At 40.8% G+C, this 25,675-nt stretch overlaps 1 protein-coding gene across 11 annotated transcripts in view; it reads left to right on the top strand.

The window, feature by feature from the left end:
• The window catches only part of RYR3 (ryanodine receptor 3), a 978,540-nt gene that overhangs the window by 691,238 nt on the left and 261,627 nt on the right, over window positions 1-25,675 (top strand). For all 11 annotated transcript variants that reach the window (XM_077263521.1, XM_077263512.1, XM_077263503.1 and 8 more), the window contains 5 exons: window positions 1,179-1,309; window positions 1,489-1,809; window positions 6,671-6,911; window positions 6,997-7,084; window positions 15,661-15,753. In XM_077263521.1, the coding sequence (XP_077119636.1) occupies window positions 1,179-1,309; window positions 1,489-1,809; window positions 6,671-6,911; window positions 6,997-7,084; window positions 15,661-15,753 (874 nt within the window). The remainder of the gene's footprint in view (window positions 1-1,178; window positions 1,310-1,488; window positions 1,810-6,670; window positions 6,912-6,996; window positions 7,085-15,660; window positions 15,754-25,675) is intronic.

The raw sequence follows: 25,675 nt of genomic DNA, 5'->3' as shown, positions 1-25,675 counted from the left end.
GACTCTCAATTCTAAATATTTTTCTATTTTTTACAACACATTGTAAAACCATAATAAATCATTACTATTGTAAGTGATACATGTCTAAAGCCGATAAATCTGATAAGAAGACATTAGCAGCATTCACTGTAAGCTATATAATGATGATAATTACAGTCAAAATAATCTGTATAAGTTTCTTCAGCCTCAAAAAATCATGGATGCCTTAAATTTTTTTGCGAACAGAGCAAAAATGTGATTATTTTTATGGACTGTGCATAAATTTCTGGACGATAAGCAACCCTAGAGAGGCGCAGAAGATAAGCTGTTGCTGCAAGTCTATTACCCGGCTCCTTCCTTTAGAAAACACTTAACTTTAAATAAACCTTTTTTTAACTGCTTTTTGTATTCATTTTGTATTTTTGCCATATGGCTACTGATTTATTATTAAAAATGTAAAACTATTCTAGACATCTCCATAGAAATATTTAGGGTCCATCATATGTGAAGAATATTTTATTTCAAAGTCATACCATTTATACGTTAATCATATGATTTCTTGTTATTGACTGCATTTTTGTGTCGAATCTTACCTACATAGTCACACTGAAAATCAGCAAAAAAAATTGTATTCACCCTCCAATGGTATTAAGGATGAAAAAGGAGATCCATAGGAATTGCAAAATATGAACTCCTGAGGTATCGACCTTGTGCAGTCAGGGTATGGTGGCGGGATTGTAGGAAACACCCTGGACTGGTTTCTAGGTCAAAATGAAAAGGAAATCCGTTAGAAACAGAAACTCCAAAACCATTAAAAAAAACTAAATTAAAAGATAACTTTTATTCTATGCAATAGAAGTATGATGAAAGTGGGAGAAAGTTTTAAAAAGATTAGGATCTATGAGCTTATGCATTTCGGGTTAAAAATAAGCTCTGAATAAGGATTATTTTTGACCCGAAACACACAAGCTTATGGCTCCTAATATATTTTTTTTAACTTTCTTGTACTTTCATCATAACCTTTACTTTTTTGTGCAATTTAAATATGTTTTCCTTTTTTGAGATTTTTTTGGGGGCAGGAGTTTTCTTTTCTAAAGGACTTTCTTTTCAAATTGCAAGTCGAGCAAATTGGTTTACTTATGTTTTAAAATGTTTATTCTGATCATGTCCTTTGAGACAAATATACGTTAATTTTACAGGCAGAGACCAGCCTTGGGAGAATGCCTGGCAGCACTGGCGGGAGCCATTCCTGTAGCTTTTCTTGAGCCATCCCTAAATCACAACAACTCTCTCTCAGTTTTTAACACCAAATCACCCAGAGAGAGAGCCAGTAAGTATTTTTCCTTTGTTTTTAAACTGGAGATATAGAAATGTAGCTTGTAGCAGTGCACTGCTCATTGAACGTGAATGAGAATGGACTTGTATATTATGCTAGTAACGTTGGTCTGCAGCCTTCATGTTTTTGCTGTAGACCCATCAAGGATTTTAATGGTGATTTATGGATTGAAGTTCTAGGAATGCCAGACTCTGTTGAAGAAATGTGCCCAGAAATGCCTCATTTGGAAGGTTTGATGAAAGAAATTAATGATCTGGCCGAGTCGGGAGCCAGGTATACAGAGATGCCACATGTTATTGAGGTGGTACTGCCAATGTTGTGCAACTACCTTTCCTACTGGTGGGAGAGGGGAACAGAAAATGTACCAGAAAATGCCAGACCGTGCTGTACTCAAGTGACCTCGGAACATCTAAGTGTTATCTTGGGCAACATCCTGAAAATCATTAACAACAATCTGGGAATAGATGAAGCTTCATGGATGAAGAGAATTGCAGGTAATCCCACATGTAATGATCTCTACATTCATGTCCCTAAACATTCTCCATCACTGGCCAAAAATGTATGTCACAAAGTGTCAATGAAATTATGTGCAAATCCACTTGATGTTTATCCTGCCACTGACAGAGTTATTACTTTATGCAAGACATACTTAGTCTTGAGAAAAAGGAAAAAGGAAAAAAAAATGAGTTATGTCACCTAAAAAGCATTATCAGTTCTTTCATTAGCCTCTGCCAGGTCTTGGTGTCTTTTTATTGATATACAGCTCTGGCAAAAATTAAGAGACCACTGCAAAATGTTCAGTTTGTCAGATTTTTCTCTTCATATGTATATGTTTGAGTAAAATGTAAATTGTTCTTTTATTCTATAAACTTCTGACAACATGTCTTCGAATTTTCAAGCAATAAATTTTTTATTTTTTTTCTGACAAAGAAAAGTGGTAAAAATTAAAAAAAATAACCAGTGCTTTCAGACCTCAAATAATGCGAAGAAAACAAATTCATAATCATTTAGAAACAACAATACTAATGTTTTAACTCAGGAAGAGTTCAGAAATCAATATTTTGTGGAATAACCATGATTTTTAGTCACAGCTTTCATGCATCTTGGCATGCTTTCCACCAATCTTTCACACTGCTTCTGGTGCAGAAACAAAGCAGTTCTTTGTTTGATGGCTTGTGACTATTCATCATCCTCTTGATTACATTCCAGAGGTTTTCAATGGGGTTCAGGTCTGGAGATTGGGCTGCCCATGACAGGGTTTTGATGTGGTGGTCTCTTAATTTTTGCCAGAGCTGTAGATGCACTACACTAGCCTCTTATATGATACTTGATCACAGAATTATTAAAATGTTGTTTACTTAGTTATATTAATCATGTAATTCTTTATCTGAACCTCATTTTCTGCATTTTTATCCATAATCCATTTTATTATGGATTTGTCCATGTTGCGAAAATAACTGCAGGATAACAATAGTTCACATAGTACAAAATGATCAAATAATAAAAAAAATAATCTTTGCCATTTTTTTGGTTTTATAGACCTCTTGCTACACGATAACCCTGATCTGGAAGAAAAGTATAATAGCTTACAACTAATTCTGGCCATATACAACTAAAATAACCCTTTAATGATGCGGCCTATTTCCGAAATGGGGACGCAATCCTATTTTTCAAATCTGCAATGTGCCACTTTACATAACTGTGGAGTCCTTTTATGTGTCCCTGTGGTTCTGAGATTATTTTGTTTTATTGGTACATTGCACTTTATGTTAATAATAAATGTATGAGTTGAGTTACTTTGTTTATGTATTATATTATGGAATTATTATGTAATTTATGTTTTTTGAAAGATGGAAAATTTGTATTTTGAATTTTTCAACAAAAATTATTTTATTAAAAGTAAATAAATTCATTTAAGTCAGTATAGTTAAGAATTTATATTAAAAAAACAAACAAAAAAAATAAATTTTCAAAAGAAAATTAGAAACATTTTCACTTTCCAAATTTAAGTATTTGCTCCCGTGTTCATAAAAAATAGTTACTAAAGATTAAGTATTGTAGGACTAGGGTCAACTAAGATGAATACAGCATTTGTTCTGCAAGCACACATTACGCATGTTTCTTATGCATTTTTCATACCTAAAGGTACCTTCACACTAAACGACTTTGCAACGATAACGATAGCGATCCGTGACGTTGCAGCGTCCTGGATAGTGATATCGTTGAGTTTGACACGCAGCTGCGATCTGGATCCCGCTGTGATATCGCTGGTCGGAGCTAGAAGTCCAGAACTTTATTTGGTCATCAGATCGGCGTGTATCGTCGTGTTTGACAGCAAAAGCAACGATGCCAGCAATGTTTTACAATGGTAACCAGGTTAAATATCGGGTTACTAAGCGCAGGGCCGCGCTTAGTAACCTGATATTTTCCCTGGTTACCATTGTAAATGTAACAAAAAAACAGTACATACTCACCTTCTGATGTCCGTCAGGTCCCTAGCCGTCTGCTTCCCGCACTGACTGTGAGCGCCGGCCGGCCGTAAAGCACAGCACAGCGGTGACGTCACCGCTGTGCTCTGCTTTTACTTTACGGCCGGCTGGAGCTCACAGTCAGTGCGGGAAGGAGACGGCTAGGGACCTGACGGACATCAGAAGGTGAGTATGTACTGTTTTTTTTTTTTACATTTACAATGGTAACCAGGGTAAACATTGGGTTACTAAGCGCGGCCCTGCGCTTAGTAACCCGATGTTTACCCTGGTTACCCGGGGACTTCGGCATCGTTGGTCGCTGGAGAGCGGTCTGTGTGACAGCTCTCCAGCGACCACACAGCGATGCTGCAGCGATCGGCATCGTTGTCGATATCGCTGCAGCGTCGCTTATGTGACGGTACCTTTACTTATGCAGTCAACTGGTTAAAAAACGCAGAAAAACTGCTTAAGTAATTGACGTGCTGTGATTTAAAAAAAAACGCAGCTGTAAAAACACAAGGAAAAAAATGCACCATGTGAATGAGATTTTAGAAATCACATTTATTTTGCTACTGTAATACACTTGTGAACAAGCCTTAGGCTCGGCACCTAAACATCCAGCTAAAAAGAAATAGTCCTATATACTTTATTACAGCTACTTAAAAGAATACTAAAGGTAAAAATAAGCAATATATATGTAACTGTTAACCTAAAGTAACATTATAGCTTTTTTCCACATCATTTTAGAGTTACGGTATTTCCCTTTTTACTCCAAGTAGATTGAATGGGTCTCCCAAGATTTTTTTTGATCAGATTATATTCACACCTAAATATATATGGAGTCTGACTTTTGAGAGACACGTTTCTCCTTTTTTTTTCTCTAGCATAATCCCCAGAGATTTATCCGAGTACCCTCTGCTTGACCTTTAAGTGAAATGAACTTGTGAGGCCGTGTGATAATACATAGCAGCTTCCAACTGAACTGTATTGATGAGGACACAGTAGAGAACGGTCTTTTAAGGGTTTTCTTTTGCTGCATGTTATGTATAAAGGGTTCAGAATGAAGGAGACAGTAGAAAGATTCAGTAGAAAGTGAGTTTCTAGCACAGACAATTTGTTCTAAATCCCCAAATAAATTCTAGAATTGATTTTTTCAACAGTTATAGCATCTTAAATGATATTGAATATTGAACAAATGAAACCTCTGTATTGGGGCTGTTTTTATATTGAGTGGTAACTTGTAATTTTTAAAAGCAATTTTCCTTCATGTATTGTGATGGCAGATTTTCAGGATGTGCCAGCCCATAATGTTATGATTTCCCCTCAATAAAAGTCAGTGAAGGCCAATTCACTGTAGTTGGAGCGTCATGTTTCAGTAAGACATGGTGTATCCTAGCGTACTTTAATGAGAGAAAATACTTTCATTTGGAATATCCCCCTAAATAGTATTATTTCCCTAATACTTAAAGTCCATTTAATAATTTCTTAGGAGTTCAAGGCTTTACTTTCAATCATGGTTACCAGACAGGATGGACAAAAGGTTGTGAAGGTCCCCAATGAAAGCATTCTCAACAATGTCCAACTAATGGCATTGTATTGGCGCAATATACTATGAGGAACCTAAATCATACCAAGAACCGAGTCTACACAATTTCCAGTTAAAGTGGATATGTCACCAGGTTTTTGCTATTGTATTATATACCTTCATTGAAACTGAAACAGCAGTGTAGGAGGCTTAAAGGGAATCTATGACCATTTTTACCACCTAATCTGAGAGCACCATGATGTAGGGACAGAGACCTTGATTCCAGTGATGTATCACTTACTGAGCTGTGGGTTGTTGTATCAATAAAATCAGCAAGAGATTATATCTAGAGCACTAGGTGTCTCGTGCCTCCTAGTCAAACAACGTCCCTGCACTAATTAGCCATTTTCTGTCAATATACTTTGTATACAGAAGTCAGCCAATCATTGGTGTGGGCGGGGTTACACACAGCTCAGCATTTGAGCTCTGCTAGATCTGCAGCAGAGAAAACTGTAATTTTGTCAGAACAACTGCACCCAGTAAACTAAGTGATACATCCCTGGAATCAGGGTATATGTCCCTGCATTATGCTGCTGTCAGATTAATTAGCAAAAACCTGCCGACATGATACTTAATCATCAGAGACATGTGACTGCTTTAAATCATCCTGTAGATGATGGTGGAGGCCTCAGGGAATAAGCCCCTTTTGTCCACCCATTGCCCATTCAATTACAATGAAACACAAATAATACAAACATGATAAAAGAGGTTGTCAATAGAAGATCAAACAATTTTGGGAAAATTGCAGACACAGATGACCATAAGTTATTGAGTATATAGCAAATTATGTGCTGTATAATAGACCATACAAAGACGGTAATAGAGGATTTATCAAACCATAATCAGGATTCGGTGTCACAATGAATTAATAACACATACTCCAAGGTTGTGATGAGTAGTCACTTAATCGCACATGCGGCAAAGAACTGTCAATCCACAACAGCAGTAAATCATATAAAGTGCTTACCCATAATAAAGTACCTTTCCAATTCCAGTAAAAGTCCTCAACGCGCTTTTCGCATGAGCTTTTTCAAGGGATGTCATCCATTGTTTTTCCATCTTGAAGTAGCAATCACCTTACATAATGGAGATTTGGATGTTTCTTGATAAGTCAGAACTACCTTAAAGATCTAATAATGTCTTTTATTCTAGCAGTGGAGATCTCTGGGTGGGACTTGCTTAATCTGCAGAGCTTGGTAGCCATTTCTGCTGACAGTGATGTACATGCGCTACTGGAAACTGTTCTGAAGACTCATACTTTTCGTTCATGTTACTAATCTAGCTGTTGATGCTTGTTTGCAGTTTATGCTCAGCCAATTATCAGCAAGGCTCAACCTGACCTGCTGAAGAGCCATTTCATCCCCACGCTGGAGAAACTGAAGAAGAAAGCGATTAAGATTGTGCAAGAGGAGGAGCAGTTGAAGGCAGACAGCAAGGCTGACACTCAGGAGGCAGAGCTGCTTATTCTGGATGAGTTTGCTATTTTATGCAGGGATCTGTATGCCTTCTACCCAATGTTAATTCGATATGTAGATAACAACAGGTACTAAGATTTCAGCAGACCACACTTTAATACTTTATTCTTTTTCCATCATATTCAATTTTCTTTTTTTCTTTTTTTTTGCCAGATCCAATTGGCTCAAAAAACCAGATATAGACTCCGATGAGCTGTTCAGAATGGTGGCTGAAGTGTTCATTCTTTGGTGCAAATCACATGTAAGGAATAGCTATTGGTCTGCCTATGTTTACTCATTTTGGACTGAATATTATTTAGTGTGAATCAACTAAATTATGTTATGAGGCAATTGCACCATAAGCAGTTTTCTCAAATAATATGACTAGAATTATTCCCTTAAAGGGAACCCATCACCCCCCAGGCATTTGTAACTAAAAGAGCCACCTTGTGCTGCAGTAATGCTGCATTCTGACAAGGTGGCTCTTTTAGTTTGGGACCCTGGCCCCTGGTCCCTGGTCCATTTTTGAAATTTGTCCTTCATACCTCGAAATCACCACGGGGGTAGGTCTTTCCCCTCTTATCCAGACACCTCACAGCCGTCACTCATGGCCTCTGCACGCCGGGCACCGCCTCCTCTTCCTTCATTAGCGTCCCTGGCGCCTGCGCAGTTATTTTTTTTTCGGGCATGCGCAGTTGCACTGCCCTTCAAACTTACAGCGAAAGGCGCTGGGAACGCTACTGAAGGAAGAGGAGGCGGCGCCCGGCGCCCAGAGGCCATGAGTGACGGCTGTGAGGCATCTGGATTGGGGGGAAAGACCTGCCCCCCTGGCGATTTCGAGGTATGAGGGGCAAATTTTAAAAACGACTATTGCAGCAGTGCCAGGGACCCGAACTAAAAGAGCCACCTTGTCAGAATGCAGCATTAGTGCAGCACAAGGTGGCTCTTTTAGTTACAAACGCCTGGGGGGGATTTTAATTTTAAATGTAAATGGTGCAACTTGGAAATAAAATTCTCCTTATTTTTTGCATGCAGGAGTTGTAAAAATAAAGGAGCTGTTAAAGCAAATCTGTCACCAGGTTTTTGCTAGCTCATCTGGGAGCAACATAATGTTGGAGCAGAGACCCGGATACCAGCGATTTGTCACTTACTTTACTGTGTGCATTAGTTGTGACATAATCAGAGTGTTCTCCGCTGTAAATGTAGCAGTGCTCAGAAAGCTAACCCTGCCCACACCCCTGATTGGCAGCTTTCTATGCAAACAGTGCTGGGGGTGTGGTTGGACCAGGAGACATGCGGGAATTTAGTTTTGTAACTACATCACACAGCCTAATAAGTGACACATCACTGAAATCCATGTCTCAACCCCTAATTCATGGTGTTTACAGATTACATAGCAAAAACCTGCTGACAGATTCCCTTTAATAGCAGCCTGTGCTATGTGACCAAATACAAAATAAAACAAATGATTCAGGTCTTGGTTGTAAATACATATTGCCTTGTTAGAAACTAATAACTGATATTTGAAATGTTGCTCTATATTTGGAATATATTGTGTTACCAAGCCTGGATATTTGGGTGTTTGCCAGTAATCTGCAGTCTTATTGGTGCTTATAATCATCTAATCTTATTGATGCTTATACTTGTCTAAATGACGGTTGTCCAAAATGGTTAAATTCGATAGTTTGTTAAAATTGCCTATTTATCATATTTTTGTATGCATGTGTAGTGTTATGTTGATAGGTATCAGCTTCAAAGCTTGCAGAGTCGGGAATACAGCTTTCAACTATAGAACAGTACATTATGTTACTGAGGTCAAGATAAATTATGTAAAGTATTAGCAACGTTACTCCTTATGTGGAATAAAGTGTTCACTGGAGCTCTTGATGGTGGAGACAGAATGGCCTGCAGGTAGCTGCCAGGGGCCACTCCTGGGCTGAGCCCGGTACTGCAGCTGCTAGCCCCAGGAGTTAGGTACGCTGACACTGATTAGGGCTGGGTCTCCATTCAGACTAGTAAGTTGTGGCACCTCTACAGAATGGTAACTCACATGGATTCAGGCTTGGTTCAGACACACCGGTCTAGGATACTGGATCAAGGTTTGGCCGCACACGGACTGGTCAACAATGTTCTGGCACTGGTCGCACACAGACCAGTGCATGAAGTTCAGGCACTGGTCTCTCCAGGACCAGAGGATGAATTTTAGGTACTGACCACTCCGGGACCAGGTGACGAGGTTCACACACTTGGCTGCTCCTGGACCAGGGGACGAGGACCAGGACTGGCCACACCAGGATCAGGGACACAGTTTCAGGACTCTGGCTGCACCCAGGACCAGGGGATCTCACAACTTATTAGTAGTATACCTTACTAATTAATTATTCCACACATTGCTTGGCAACTCCCTAGGGGAGAGTGTCATGATCTCAATGGCAAGAGAACATAGCATAAGCATATATAGGAACTAGCTCTTGGAAGATGGGAACTGAGCTGACCATGAACTAAACCTAACGCACAACTAGCAGTGGCCGGGTAGCATGCCTACGTTGATTCTAGATGCCCAGCCCAGCCGGAGGACTAAATAAAGCTAGCAGAGGAAAATATTAGTCCTAGCTCACCTCTAGAGAAATACCCCGAAAGGAGACAGAGGCCCCCCACATGTATTGGCGGTGAGTTGAGATGAAATAACAAACGTAGTATGAAAATAGGTTTAGCAAATTTGAGGTCCACTTACTACATAGCAGAAGACAGAAAGGACACTTTCATGGCCAGCTGAAAACCCTATCAAAAACACCATCCAGAAATTACTTTAAAACTCTGGCATTAACTCATAACACCAGAGTGGCAATTCCCGTTCACAAGAGCTTTCCAGACACAGTAACGAAACTACAGCTGTGAACTGGAACAAAATGCAAAAACAAACATGGACAAGAGTCCAACTTATCTAGTAGTTGTCTAGGAGCAGGAACAAGCACAGAGAGGCTTCTGATAACATTGTTGACCGGCAAGCAACTAACAGAGCAGCAAGATTATATAGCGACTCCCACATCTTGATGGGAACAGGTGAACAGAGAAGATGAAGACACCAGTTCAATTCCACCAGTAGCCACCGGGGGAGCCCAGAATCCAAATTCACAACAGTACCCCCCCCTCAAGGAGGGGGCACCGAACCCTCACCAGAACCACCAGGGCGATCAGGATGGGCCCTATGAAAGGCACGAACCAGATCGGAGGCATGAACATCAGATGCATTCACCCAAGAATTATCCTCCTGGCCGTATCCCTTCCACTTGACCAGATACTGGAGTCTCCGTCTGGAAACACGAGAGTCCAAGATCTTCTCCACAACGTACTCCAACTCACCCTCAACCAACACCGGAGCAGGAGGCTCAACGGAAGGCACAACCGGTACCTCATACCTGCGCAATAATGACCGATGAAAAACGTTATGAATAGAAAAGGATGCAGGGAGGTCCAAACGGAAGGAAACAGGGTTAAGAATCTCCAATATCTTATACGGGCCGATAAACCGAGGCTTAAACTTAGGAGAAGAGACCCTCATAGGGACAAAACGAGAAGACAACCACACCAAATCCCCAACAGAAAGCCGAGGACCAACACGACGGTGGCGGTTGGCAAAAAGCTGAGTCTTCTCCTGGGACAACCTCAAATTGTCCACCACCTGCCCCCAGATCTGATGCAATCTCTCCACCACAGCATCCACTCCAGGACAATCCGAAGATTCCACCTGACCAGAGGAAAATCGAGGATGAAACCCCGAATTACAGAAAAACGGGGACACCAAAGTGGCAGAGCTGGCCCGATTATTGAGAGCGAACTCCGCCAATGGCAAAAAAGCAACCCAATCATCCTGGTCAGCAGACACAAAACACCTCAGATATGTCTCCAGGGTCTGATTAATCCGCTCGGTCTGGCCATTCGTCTGAGGATGGAAAGCGGACGAAAAAGATAAATCTATGCCCATCCTAGCACAGAATGCCCGCCAAAATCTAGACACGAACTGGGTCCCTCTGTCAGAAACGATATTCTCAGGAATACCATGCAAACGAACAACATTTTGAAAAAACAGAGGAACCAACTCGGAAGAAGAAGGTAACTTGGGCAGAGGAACCAAATGGACCATCTTAGAAAAACGGTCACACACCACCCAGATGACAGACATCTTCTGAGAAACAGGCAGATCTGAAATAAAATCCATCGAGATGTGCGTCCAAGGCCTCTTAGGAATAGGCAAGGGCAACAACAATCCACTAGCCCGAGAACAACAAGGCTTGGCCCGAGCACAAACGTCACAAGACTGCACAAAGCCTCGCACATCTCGTGACAGGGAAGGCCACCAGAAGGACCTTGCCACCAAATCCCTGGTACCAAAAATGCCAGGATGACCTGCCAACGCAGAAGAATGAACCTCAGAGATGACTCTATTGGTCCAATCATCAGGAACAAACAGTTTATCAGGTGGGCAACGATCAGGTCTATCCGCCTGAAACTCCTGCAAGGCCCGCCGCAGGTCTGGAGAAACGGCTGACAATACCACTCCATCCTTAAGGATACCTGTGGGCTCAGAGTTACCAGGCGAGTCAGGCTCAAAACTCCTAGAAAGGGCATCCGCCTTAACATTCTTAGAACCCGGTAGGTATGACACCACAAAATTAAACCGAGAGAAAAATAATGACCAGCGCGCCTGTCTAGGATTCAGGCGCCTGGCGGTCTCAAGATAAATCAAATTTTTGTGGTCAGTCAATACCACCACCTGATGTCTGGCCCCCTCAAGCCAATGGCGCCACTCCTCAAAAGCCCACTTCATGGCCAAAAGCTCCCGATTCCCAACATCATAATTCCGCTCAGCGGGCGAAAATTTACGGGAAAAGAAGGCACAAGGCCTCATCACGGAGCAGTCAGAACTTTTCTGCGACAACACTGCCCCAGCTCCGATCTCAGAAGCGTCGACCTCAACCTGAAAAGGTAGAGCAACATCAGGCTGACGCAACACAGGGGCAGAGGAAAAACGGCGCTTAAGCTCCCGAAAGGCCTCCACAGCATCAGGGGACCAATCAGCAACATCAGCACCCTTCTTAGTCAAATCGGTCAATGGCTTAGCAATATCCGAAAAACCAGCAATAAATCGACGATAAAAGTTAGCAAAGCCCAAAAATTTCTGAAGACTCTTAAGAGAAGAGGGCTGCGTCCAATCACAAATAGCTTGAACCTTGACAGGATCCATTTCAATGGAAGAGGGGGAAAAAATATATCCCAAAAAGGAAATCCTCTGTACCCCAAAAACACACTTCGAACCCTTCACACACAAAGAATTAGACCGCAAAACCTGAAAAACCCTCCTGACTTGCTGGACATGAGAGTCCCAGTCATCCGAAAAAATCAGAATATCATCCAGATACACAATCATAAATTTATCCAAATAATCGCGAAAAATATCATGCATAAAGGACTGGAAAACTGACGGAGCATTAGAAAGACCAAAAGGCATCACTAAATACTCAAAGTGGCCCTCGGGCGTATTAAATGCGGTTTTCCACTCATCCCCCTGCCTGATTCGCACCAAATTATACGCCCCACGAAGGTCAATCTTAGAGAACCACTTGGCCCCCTTTATGCGAGCAAACAAATCAGTCAGCAACGGCAATGGGTATTGATATTTAACAGTGATTTTATTCAAAAGCCGATAATCAATACATGGTCTCAAAGAGCCGTCCTTTTTTGACACAAAGAAAAAACCGGCTCCTAAGGGAGATGACGATGGACGAATATGTCCCTTTTCCAAGGACTCCTTTATATATTCTCGCATAGCAGCATGTTCAGGCACAGACAGATTAAACAAACGACCCTTTGGGTATTTACTACCCGGGATTAAATCTATGGCACAATCGCACTCTCGGTGCGGAGGTAACGAACCAAGCTTGGATTCTTCAAAGACGTCACGATAGTCAGACAGGAACTCAGGAATTTCAGAGGGAATGGATGATGAAATGGAAACCACAGGTACATCCCCATGAGCCCCCTTACATCCCCAGCTCAACACAGACATAGCTCTCCAGTCGAGGACTGGGTTGTGAGATTGCAGCCAAGGCAATCCTAGCACCAAATCATCATGTAGATTATACAGCACCAGAAAGCGAATAATCTCCTGGTGATCCGGATTAATACGCATAGTTACTTGTGTCCAGCATTGTGGTTTATTATTAGCCAATGGGGTGGAGTCAATCCCCTTCAGAGGAATAGGAGTCTCCAAAGGCTCTAAATCATACCCACAGCGTTTGGCAAAGGACCAATCCATAAGACTCAAAGCGGCGCCAGAGTCGACATAGGCGTCCGTGGTAATAGATGACAAAGAGCAAATCAGGGTCACAGATAGAATAAATTTAGACGGTAAGGTGCAAATGGAAACAGATTTACCAAGCTTTTTAGTGCGCTTAGAGCATGCTGATATAACATGAGTAGAATCACCACAATAGAAACACAACCCATTTTTCCGTCTAAAATTCTGCCGCTCGCTTCGGGACAGAATTCTATCACACTGCATACTCTCTGGCGACTTCTCAGTGGACACCGCCAGATGGTGCACTGGTTTGCGCTCCCGCAAACGCCTATCGATCTGAATAGCCATTGTCATGGACTCATTCAGACCCGTAGGCACAGGGAACCCCACCATAACATCCTTAATGGCATCAGAGAGACCCTCTCTGAAAGTCGCCGCCAGGGCGCACTCATTCCACTGAGTAAGCACAGACCATTTACGGAATCTTTGGCAGTAAATTTCCGCTTCATCTTGCCCCTGAGATAGGGACATCAAAGTTTTTTCTGCCTGAAGCTCCAAATGAGGTTCGTCATAAAGCAACCCCAAGGCCAGAAAAAACGCATCCACATTGAGCAACGCAGGATCCCCTGGTGTCAATGAAAAAGCCCAGTCTTGAGGGTCGCCCCGGAGCAAGGAAATCACAATCCTGACCTGCTGTGCAGGGTCTCCGGCAGAGCGAGATTTCAGAGACAAAAATAATTTGCAATTATTTCGAAAATTCTGAAACCCGGATCTATTCCCCGAGAAAAATTCCGGCAAAGGAATTCTCGGCTCAGATACAGGTGCATGACAAACAAAATCTTGCAAATTTTGTACCTTCGTGGCGAGATTATTCAAACCTGCAGTTACACTCTGAAGATCCATTACAAACAGGTGGACACAGAGCCATTCAAGGGTTAAGAGGAGGTAAGAAGCAGCTAGACAGCAATTAAGGGCTAGGCAGCAAAACTCTGAGGGGAAAAAAAAAAAAATTTCCCTTCAACACTTCTTTTTCTCCTGCTTCAGCCCAAACAATTAACACTTTGTTGGCCGGTCAAACTGTCATGATCTCAATGGCAAGAGAACATAGCATAAGCATATATAGGAACTAGCTCTTGGAAGATGGGAACTGAGCTGACCATGAACTAAACCTAACGCACAACTAGCAGTGGCCGGGTAGCATGCCTACGTTGATTCTAGATGCCCAGCCCAGCCGGAGGACTAAATAAAGCTAGCAGAGGAAAATATTAGTCCTAGCTCACCTCTAGAGAAATACCCCGAAAGGAGACAGAGGCCCCCCACATGTATTGGCGGTGAGTTGAGATGAAATAACAAACGTAGTATGAAAATAGGTTTAGCAAATTTGAGGTCCACTTACTACATAGCAGAAGACAGAAAGGACACTTTCATGGCCAGCTGAAAACCCTATCAAAAACACCATCCAGAAATTACTTTAAAACTCTGGCATTAACTCATAACACCAGAGTGGCAATTCCCGTTCACAAGAGCTTTCCAGACACAGTAACGAAACTACAGCTGTGAACTGGAACAAAATGCAAAAACAAACATGGACAAGAGTCCAACTTATCTAGTAGTTGTCTAGGAGCAGGAACAAGCACAGAGAGGCTTCTGATAACATTGTTGACCGGCAAGCAACTAACAGAGCAGCAAGATTATATAGCGACTCCCACATCTTGATGGGAACAGGTGAACAGAGAAGATGAAGACACCAGTTCAATTCCACCAGTAGCCACCGGGGGAGCCCAGAATCCAAATTCACAACAGGAGAGGGAGTCTTTTATATAGGATGACTCCCAGCAATTGACTGGGAGCCATCTTGCAGGTGTACTGGTTATACTAAATGTCCTCAGCTACAAGCATTTAGCTTATGCATCATGCACTTTTAAGAACGGGGGAGCGCACTCACATGGTGCCCACACAGGAAAGAGGAAGCATGAGCTTTTTAACGGCGCTGAGAAATATGGGTATAGCACCCCCAGCGTTTTTTTTTCATAAATAAACTCAAGTCATAACGAAGAAATGTTACCACTATCATGAAGTATAGTACGTCATGACAAACCGTTCTCAGAATCACCAGGATCCGTTGAAGCGTTCCAGAGTTATTACCTCATAAAGTGACGCTGGTCAGAATTGCAAAATTTGGCCTGGTCATTAAGGTCAAAATTGGCTCGATCACTAAGGGGTTAAACATCACTCCATTCTTGAGAACAGTGAGGATTTTTATTTAATAGGTAACTTACTTATTTTTATAAGCACTTTAAAAGTTTAACCACTTATGATATTGAGAAATCCCTAAAAACTAAACTGTAAAATTATGTCTCAAGGTAAAAATATACAATTAATTGACAGAATGGTCTTTCTTGATCTTTGTGTACAAAAATAAATTGTTAAAGTCAACTCTTGTATATTTAAAAGTGTTTCAAATGTGTACTCATTAGTTTGTTGAATTTTTTTTGTTTTTGCTTTCAATGCTATTTTGCCCTTTTTGTTCTTCGGTTTAGAACTTTAAGAGAGAAGAACAGAATTTTGTGATTCAAAATGAAATCAACAATCTGGCATTTCTAACTGGAAACAACAAGAGTAAGATGTCAAAAGTAAGTCTATTAGCACCAAGCTGCAGACATTTAAATGGCAAATGGATTTGGTCTGGCATCTGCAGGTTTCTGACTGAAATAACAAATCTGTGCTATACTCAGTCATGCAGTTGCTTAGCTATAAAGGGGGAAAAGTTATGGATACAATTGTGTTCTGATTCATGAGGATGTTCGAAGACTCCTCTGTCACCGTGTCATGCTACAAATAGCGCCAGACGGCTTTAGAAGAAATATTATGCATTGTGCGTCACAATAGAAAATATCTAAACATGATATGAAAAATTTTTCATTTCCAATTTTGATTATGGCAACATTTTCTATGATGATACAATGTATTAAAAATAAAATATTGTGCAATTAAAGCATACGCTGGCCTCCGCACTGCTGGCAAAATTTACCAACCTAAAAAATAATATTCACAGAATGACTGTTTGGTGCACCCTTGGTGTGGCCAAACATTTTAGTGCTCCTTCCCACCTACTTGTTGTCCATCTATCTCCTCCCTTCTCTGGATCCATAAAGCCAGAGCTGACAATCACAATAGAGGTGGGTGAGGCGGAGATAGAGAAAAAAAACAATAAGTTGGAAGGTGCACTTAACTGTTTGGTAACACTGAGGGTGCACAGAGCAACTCTGCTTGATTTAAACAGCCATTCTGTGACAGACTCCCTTTAAAATTGCACTTTTGTTGGATGGGTGTTTCAGAATTCTGATTGATTATTATGGACTAGATGGTGGCCCGATTGAATGGGAGTCTTGGGGTATCTTGTTCATATAAAGTGCTTTGTGGTGCTTAGAAATTCTCCCAACTTACACATATGAACACCTAGCCCTTACATACGTGATTAAATTACCCGCACAGCTTATATGTCTTTGTGGGATCCCCCTATATTTCTAAGTATATGCTTTTCAAAACATTAAAAAAAGCACATGCCATCACATATTGCCCAATGTGTATTAAGAGGGACCCTGTTTTGGCATAAGATAAGCCATATTCATGATGTAGGTAAACATTTGTAGAACTTGGAAATTAGGAATTACATTCATAGTATGATCAGTCAGCTGCTATTATTAAAGCTATACTTTAATTATGGGCAGCAAATTAAGATATATAACAATGTTAGGGTTATATGTTTTGTTAGATGCAGAAAATTTATCGAAAAACTTTTACCTTCATTTATTATGTTGTAAACATGTGTATATATATACAACAAAAATCTGCATTTAAGACTATTACTCAGACTTCTGTATAGCAAAGTTATGTTATGATGTTTTCTTAACTTGCATTCTAACATTCATTTTTAAAAGCCCCACAGACTGGTAAGTATGGGATGTGATCCAATTATTTTCTTTGCAAGACTGGTCTGTTTTGGCATCTGACTAAAGAAAGAGATAACAAGGCTGAGATACAATGTTCTTTTATTAATTGGTTGTGTTATAACAGAGACTGGTAGAAATATTTGTTTAGATCCTCATTTTAATCAACTCTGTTTACTGCCTTATCATCTCACAAGTAATTAAGGAATATATGGTTCATTTTCCATCTGTTTTACTTACTTGTCTCCTACATTTTTCTTTCACACAGCCCATACAAGTAAAGGTACAGCATGCATGACCTGTCTATGTATTAGCTAGCCTGGCTCCATCCATTCATACTGTATGTTCCATAAGTCTAGCAGTGGCGTCACCAAGGGCAGACATATTTCATGGCATTCAGATAGGTTAGAGCTTGAATATTTGGTGCAGTGAATGAATTTTTAGATTTATTCCATAGAAAACTTATGATGACAACATTGTCAATGGGCAATCTTTCTGGTTGACCAAATTTCACTGTTGGAGAGGACATTGCTAGGTTAATTATATGGAGTGTCTGTGTTTTTTACTTACAGTAGGTATGGAAAGTATTCAGACTCCTTTAAATTTTTCACTCTTTATTTCATTGCAGCCATTTGGTAAATTCAAAAAATTTATTTTTTCTCATTAATGTACACCCTGCACACCTCTTGACTGAAAAAAACCCAGAAATGTAGAAATTTTTGCAGATTTACTAAAAAAAGAAAAACTGAAATATCACATGGTCATAAGTATTTAGACCCTTTGCTCAGTATTGAGTAGAAGCAACATTTTGAGCTAGTACAGCCATGAGTCTTCTTGGGAATGATGCAACAAGTTTTTCACACCTGGATTTGGGGATCCTCTGCCATTCTTCCTTGCAGATCCTCTCCAGTTTCCGCCAGGTTGGATGGTGAACGTTGGTGGACAGCCATTTTCAGGTCTCTCCAGAGATGCTCAATTGGGTTTAGGTCAGGGCTCTGGCTGGGCCAGTCAAGAATTGTCACAGAGTTGTTCTGAAGACACTCCTTTCTTATTTTAGCTGTGTGCCTAGGGTCATTGTCTTGTTAGAAGGTGAACCTTCAGCCAAGTCGGAGGTCCAGAACACTCTGGAAGAGGTTTTCATCCAGGATATCTCTATACTTGGCCACATTTATGTTTCCATCAAATGGCAACCAGTCATCCTGTCCCAGTAGCTGAAAAATAACCCCATAGCATCATGCTGCCGCCACCATGTTTCACTGTTGGGATTGTATTGGGCAGGTAATGAGCAGTGCCTGGTTTTCTCAACACATACTGCTTAGAATTGTCACCGAAAAGGTCTATCTTCATTTCATCAGACCAGAGAATCATATTTCTCATAGTCTGGGAGTCCTTCATGTGTTTTAGCAAACTCTATGTGGGCTTTCATATCTCTTGCACTGAGGAGAGGCTTCTGTCGGGCCACTCTGCCATAAAGGCCTGACTGGTGATAGCAGGCTGTAGTGATAGTTGACTTTGTGGAACTTTCTACCATCTCCCTACTGCATCTCTGGAGCTCAGCCACAGTGATCTTGGGATTTTTAATTACTTCTCTCACCATGGCTCTTCTCTCACGATTGCTCAGTTTCGCTGGACGGCCAGGTCTAGGAAGACTTCTGGTGGTCCCAAACTTCTTCCATTTAAGGATTATGGAGGCCACTGTGCTCTTAGGAACCTTGAGTACTGCATAAATTCTTTTGTAACCTCTCCCAGATCTGTGCCTTGCCACAATTCTGTCTCTGAGCTCCTTGGCCAGTTCCTTTGACCTCATGATTCTCATTTGGTCTGACATGCACTGTGAGCTGTGAGGTCTTATATGGACAGGTGTGTTCCTTTCCAAATCAAGTCCTATCAGTTTAACTAAAAACAGCGGGACTCGAATAAAGGAGTAGAACCATCTGAAGGAAGATCACAAGGAAATGGACAGCATGTGACTTAAATATGAGGGTCTGAGCAACGGGTCTGAATACTTATGACCATGTGATATTTCAGTTTTTCCTTTTTATTAAATATGCAAACGTTTCTACATTTCTGTTTTTATTCAGTCAAGATGGGGTGCAGAGTATATAATAATGAGAAAAAAATGAACTTTTTTGAATTTACCAAATGGCTGCAATGAAATAAACAATGAAATTTAAAGTGGTCTGAATACTTTCCATACCCACTGTAGATATAACATTTCAGTAGCATATCTGAAAACAAGAAAAAATAGGCCACGGAATATACATAGAGGAACTATATTTTCTTAATACACATGAGCTCATCTGCCATTCACTGATACATGCACAAGTTAAAGGGTCAACCATTAGTAGGATGTGTTCTGCAACTGGTAGTGCCGGCAAACCTTCCATTCACATTGAAAAGTAATTTCATACGGTTAAAGGTTACTATATCTTACCAAGGATATATATATACGGTAGATCACCCATAGCTTCTTTAGCTCGGGATAAATATGTGTGTATCATAGAATTTTCCTTTAGGGTTATTACATGGACCCCCTCATAGAAACACCCTTGTGACGCCACTGATGTTATACGTAGTTTGTCATTTACATGGGTACTGTTACTGTGTTACCCTACTTTGGTGCTATTCATAGATCAGTTTTGCAGAAACCTGTTGAAGGCACAATGTAAGCAAAGCTTTGATGCCCAGCAAGTTATTTTACTTCTTACCCCAAGGCACTTCATTTGGACATGGGTGCTGTAAAGGGAGGTTTTTTTCCTGACAATCATTAAGTGTCCAGGTAGCTGTTACAGGAGCAGCCATGTCTGAAACACTACAACAGAAGGGTAGCAATGCTTGAAGTAGTTTAATAATGGCATCACTTAGCAGTATTTCACAACTGTATGAGTATTTGAAGAGTTTCTCCGGTACTTTTACATTGATGTCCTGTTCTTGGAGTTGGACATCGATATCTGATCGGTGGCGGTGTGACACTCAGCACCCCCAACGATCATTTTTTCCCTGTGCCTGAGGTGACTAGAAGTTATTAGTTGTGAGCTGCATATCATAGCTTTGCCAACTGTATAGTGGTTATGGCTGGGTGTTGCATATCCACCCTCTATTTAAATCAATAGGGGAGGTTGTGAAATACCTAGCCACAGCTACTATAAAGTTGTGCTGTGCAACTCAGCAACTGGACCCTTTTTCCCCAGGAACAGCTGATCATTGGGGATGCTGGGTGTCACCCCCCCACCAATCAGACATTGATGACCTATCCTAAGGCTAGGGTCACGCGAGTGTATGTTCTCTCATCTGAGAGAATCGGGTCAATTATGGAGATCACACTCTTATCAAACTCTGATCAGAGTGGGACTATAGTGTGATTTCATTCTCTCACATGGGGAAGATGGAGAAAAAAAAATGTCTCTTACCTCAATTGTGTCAGTTCCTGGAAATCAGACTGCACTCAGATGTCATCTGAGTCCGGTACAAGGTTTCCATGGATTTATTGACTTGCAGGTCCAAGTGCGAAAATCGGATCAAACTCGGGCATTCTGCAATTTTTTCTCCGGACCGGGAAAAAAATCGGACATATGCACAGCACCGTAGACTAACATTGATCCGAGTGCGACTCAATGTTTTGTCGAATCGCACTTGGACCGATAATATGGTTGTGTGCACAAGCCCTAAGCATAAGCCATCAATGTAAACGTTCCAGACAACCCTTTTAAAAATACTTGCGATTAGGTGGCCATTACTGATCAAGTCATATATTTCAAAATGAAGTGTGCCTAATATAACAATATTAAAAGAAAATAATAATCATGTCATAGTTCTTTTTGGAGCACTTTTTTGATGGCTGAGTTTTTATTTTTCTAGATGCACATTTTTAAGGGAAATGATGAAAACTGAATGATTACACACATACCTATTGTTCTCCTAATATGTATTTGTACGCTCGTTTTCAGGTGAGATAGAGTGATGATCAGCTAACATTTCCATTTACATTTGATAATTGATCATGTTAATGCATAGTAAAAAAAAAAAAATAATACGTTTCCAAGAAATCTACTTTTTTTTACCAAGTTTTGCTATAGCAAAGTTTATAAATGGCCAGCACATGCTTGTGTAGCTCAGAGCTTTGACTTGCAGTCTTAAAGTACCAGTCACTCTGCCCTTAATGTTCTCCATTATCTCTTTATTTATTCTGTATATTTTTTTCATTACTTCGATTAATTTATTAATAGCATTTAAGTTTTATCAGCCTTAAAAAAGACAACCCAAAATGTCACTCACTAAATCATCTTTAGCCTTATACCCTTAAGAACTGTTTTCATAGCCAAGCCCTAAGTACCCTCCTTATAGAACTATTGTCTGATTGTTTATTTTAGTTTCCATTTTTCTTTTTTTTTGTCCCTTACAGAGGAACTGTTGCTTTAAGACTCAGTTTTCTACTTTGATGTGCCTTATTCATTATTACTTGAAGTACAGTATGTTTCACTTGGTGTCAAACCCGTGGTTCCATTTAGTCTAGTCTCTATTCTGTATTGTCTCTTGTGTATTAAGAGTGGTGATTGTCATTGCAGGCTTTGTTTTCTATATTTTTATTCTATGCTATATATCTATATGTAATAAATACTTTGAAGTAAAGTATGTCATTCTTCATGAACATTTACTTGTATTAGTCCAATAAGGTGTGAGCTTGGTGATTATTTCTAGTGGATAATGGTATCCTGAAGTTGTTCATGTACAACAAACATATTCTATGGCAATCGACATTTTCCATAATTAAATATATATATATATAGACATAATTATGGAAATTGTGCATTCCATCTGACTAATGCAATACAGACAAAGCACGAACCAGAAAAATAGTTTAAGGGTACGTTCACACAGGACTTTTTTGCTGCTTTTTTTTGCTGCTTTTTTTTATGCTAATTTAGGTGCGTTTTTTTGGTGCGTATTTGGTGCTTTTTTTGGGTACGTTCACACAGGACTTTTTTGCTGCAGTTTTTTGCTGCAGATTTTTGCTGCAGTTTTTTTTTATGCCAATTTTCAGCTGCTAGGACACCTCACAATGGCTCTTCACACCTCACAATGGCTCTTCACACCTTACTACCAGGAACTCCCTCACAATAGATCACAATCAGGACACCTCACAATGGCTCTTCACACCTCACAATGGCTCACAATGGCTCTTCACACCTCACTAACCACACCCCTAAGCTCTTGGCTGTGAGATCACTTCCTGCTGGCCATGATTTTCTGCACAAAAAACGCAGCAAATAATGCTACATGCGTTTTTTCAGCGTTTTTGCAGCGTTTTTTTCATCACCCATTCAAGTCAATGGGTGAAAAAACGCTGCAAAAACGCAGCAAAAACGCTGAAAGAAGTGACATGCCCTATGTCCAAAAAAAGCAGCAAAGCAGAAAATACTGATCAAACAAAAAACCAACGTGTGTGCATGAGATTTCTGAAATCTCATAGGCTTTAATGGTACTGTAAAAAGCAGCTGAAAATTAGCATAAAAAAAAGCAGCAAAAAAAGCAGCAAAAAAGTCCTGTGTGAACGTACCCTAAAGGGGTTTTCCTATGTCAGAAAAAAACATGTTCATTAGTTTGCAAATGGAAAAATAAAAAATATATATTTATAACTTCCCAAGTGGCCTAATTTAATCCTCGGTCATTGTTTCGAAAGTTGTTCTACAACTGTGACCCATCGTCACAGCCAGAGATGATTAAGAGCTTCCATTTCACTCTGTTGGTGATGTGTATGAACGAGGGTGGCTGTTTAGCCTCATGTAGATATAACCATGATAGAGAAGGTGCCTGGTTTAGCAAATGAATCTGAGTCACTTTTCACGAACAAGCCGTGAGGTGGGGAAGTCATAGAGTCCGAGTTCAAATGCTAGGAGAGTAAGCCAAAGAGAAAAGGGATAAGGCAGACAAATTGTCAAAGGCAAAGTCCGGGGTCAGGAAACTAAGGTCAGAGTACGTCAAAGGCTAAAGAGGTAATTCAAATGAGTTGTCAAATGGCAAAATCCAAGGTCTTGCAACAAAGATCAGAATATCAGAACACCAAGAAAACACACCATCGAGAAAAGCTATGGCTGGCAGTGGTCTGACCATTGGCAACCAGCTAAATACCCAGGCAATCATTCTGAATGGCAAACACCTGGAGGAAACCCCACAGGCCCGGCAGCTGAGCAGTCACTCACAATACTGACAGCCCAGCATGCCCCTGATCCTATAGGTCAGCTGAGCTGTCACTCACAGCGTCCTTATAGCACGGTTAGTGGTAGAATTGTGACGAGCTTAATTTCTGTTATTTTAACGCTTTCAAACCACAGGACATGCTGTTCTGGCATTGAAGAACCCCTTTAACCATATCTGACATAAAAGAACACCTGATGCATAGGATACATTATTGTAGACTCACGTGTGACATTTTAACTAGTTTCTAAGATGAGAAATAGTTTTATAAGAAGTTATTGTTTATCTCTAGCCTGTTTGTCTTGATTATGTGATCTGTCCTGAGTATTAGAGCTTTTTCTTATTTAGCAGAATTTGCAATTGTTTTGTAAAAAGGCCTAACATGGGTTTACTGAATATACCTTTACCCATTTCAAATTATTCTTGAGTTGTTCTGAGGCAGCAGTTTGCCTAAAACACCACCTTACTGTGTTAAGGTTAATGGATGTAATTGCTGCCCATCCTTTATAGCACAAGCCCATTTTTATACAGCTGTGTGCTCTCTTGCAGTGAGTATGTAAAGGGCTGTCCCCTTTCAGTAAATGAATGATATATGGAAACAAACCGTGCTATATTCACTTTACCCAGGTCCACTGGCGGGTCTCCACAGCTGCTCCCGTTGTCTGGCATTGGCTGCGGCCGGCACTGATGTCACATCAACAGCACAGCAGCCAATCAAGTGAGCTCAGCAGCTCTGACTAGGGCTTCCGTTTACACTGGCAGAGCCATTAACCTTACTTATTGGCTGCCACGCTGTCGACGTCACACAAGCACCACAGCCAATAGCAGACACCGGAAGCAGCAGCGGAGACTTGGGGAAGATGAGTACAGCGCACTTTGATTCTTTATGATAACCTGCCGCTGAGTACATTCTTTATTTGAATGGGAACAACGCTTTTAAATGCCAGCACTAAGCACTTGAAAGCAGATGGAAGCACAGAGCTTTATGTCACACTAGTGGATGAATGAGCAGCAATAACACTAAGGTTCAGGTGCTATAGCCAATACTTGCAGAGCACATAGTGAAGGGAGAAGATTTGGTTTTGGTAACTGCTGCTGCTACTTCATTCAGAAAACACAACAGAAAAGGCAACAGTATTTACCTGCCCAGGTCACAGAAACTAATGCACTAGCACAGTGTTCCCCAAGTCTGGTCCTCAAGAGCCACCAACAGGTCATGTTTTCAGGATTTCCTTAGTATTGCACAGGTGATAATTGCATCACCTTCACAGGCAATAATTCCATCACCTGTGCAATACTAAGGAAATCCTGAAAACATGACCTGTTGTGGGGTCTTGAGGACTGGAGTTGGGGAACACTGCGCTAGCAGGATGCAGCAACCCCCCTATATGAAGCAACGCAGGTGAAAAATGCTGATGAAACAACCACTCACAATTCATAGAGGGGATCGTTGCTTAGTATTGAGATTGCACACAGAAAAGGTTTGTATTGGGGCAGCATGCTGGCTCAGTGGTTAGCACTGTTGCTTTGCAGCGATGGGGTCCTGGGTTCTAATCCCACCAAGGACAACATCTGCAAGGGGTTTGTATGTTCTCCCCATGTTTGCGTGAGTTTCCTCTCCCAGACACACTGATAGGGAATCTAGATTGTGAGCTTCAATTATGGTTGTAAAGTGCTGCGGAATATGATGGCACTATATAAGTGAGTAAAATAAATAAATATAGGGCACTGGTCACACACATTATTATTGATGGCCATGCTATTAGATCAGATGGGATGCTCAGCACTATATAAGTGCACCCCACCGGGACAGACACCCTAGTTTACAAGGCAAACATTGATGGCCCGGTTATATAGTGCTGAGCAGCCTGTCTGATCTAATAGTATGGGCATCATTAATGGGCTCTAAGTCAGACAGTGTGCAGTACATGTGTGTGACCAGTGCCCTATACAAGCCTTATTTGTGTGCAATCTCAATAGTAAGCAATCACCCCTTGCATGAATTTTGAGTGGTTGTCTTATCAGTATTTTGCAACTGTATTGCCTCTGCCTAATATTACTGGAATTATACCTCAAACATGGGAAAAAGGAAAGTTTGAGTAACCCATGTGGATCCACTTCACAAAACAAAATTTAGATAGGAGTTTCCGTTAAGCAAAGCAGCTGTGCTTACAATTTCAGATATGTTGGTTGTATTTAAGATGCAGTCAGTGATTTTTGCGACAAGGTATTTATAGGTTTTTAGCTCATCCACTATTGGTAAGCTCTGAGTTCTGGTTCTCATTGTCCTAAGTTCAGGAAATGCATAAGAATATTTAAGATAAGTATTCACTTACAGATCATAAAGCTGACCAATGATCATGGTGTGTTCATCTGCATTTATACATTAGTAACAGGCCGTGCTATTTAC

Source organism: Ranitomeya variabilis, chromosome 1 (genome assembly GCF_051348905.1).
Source record: "Ranitomeya variabilis isolate aRanVar5 chromosome 1, aRanVar5.hap1, whole genome shotgun sequence".
Lineage (NCBI taxonomy): Eukaryota > Metazoa > Chordata > Amphibia > Anura > Dendrobatidae > Ranitomeya > Ranitomeya variabilis.
This window is presented reverse-complemented; position numbering and strand designations above follow the sequence as displayed.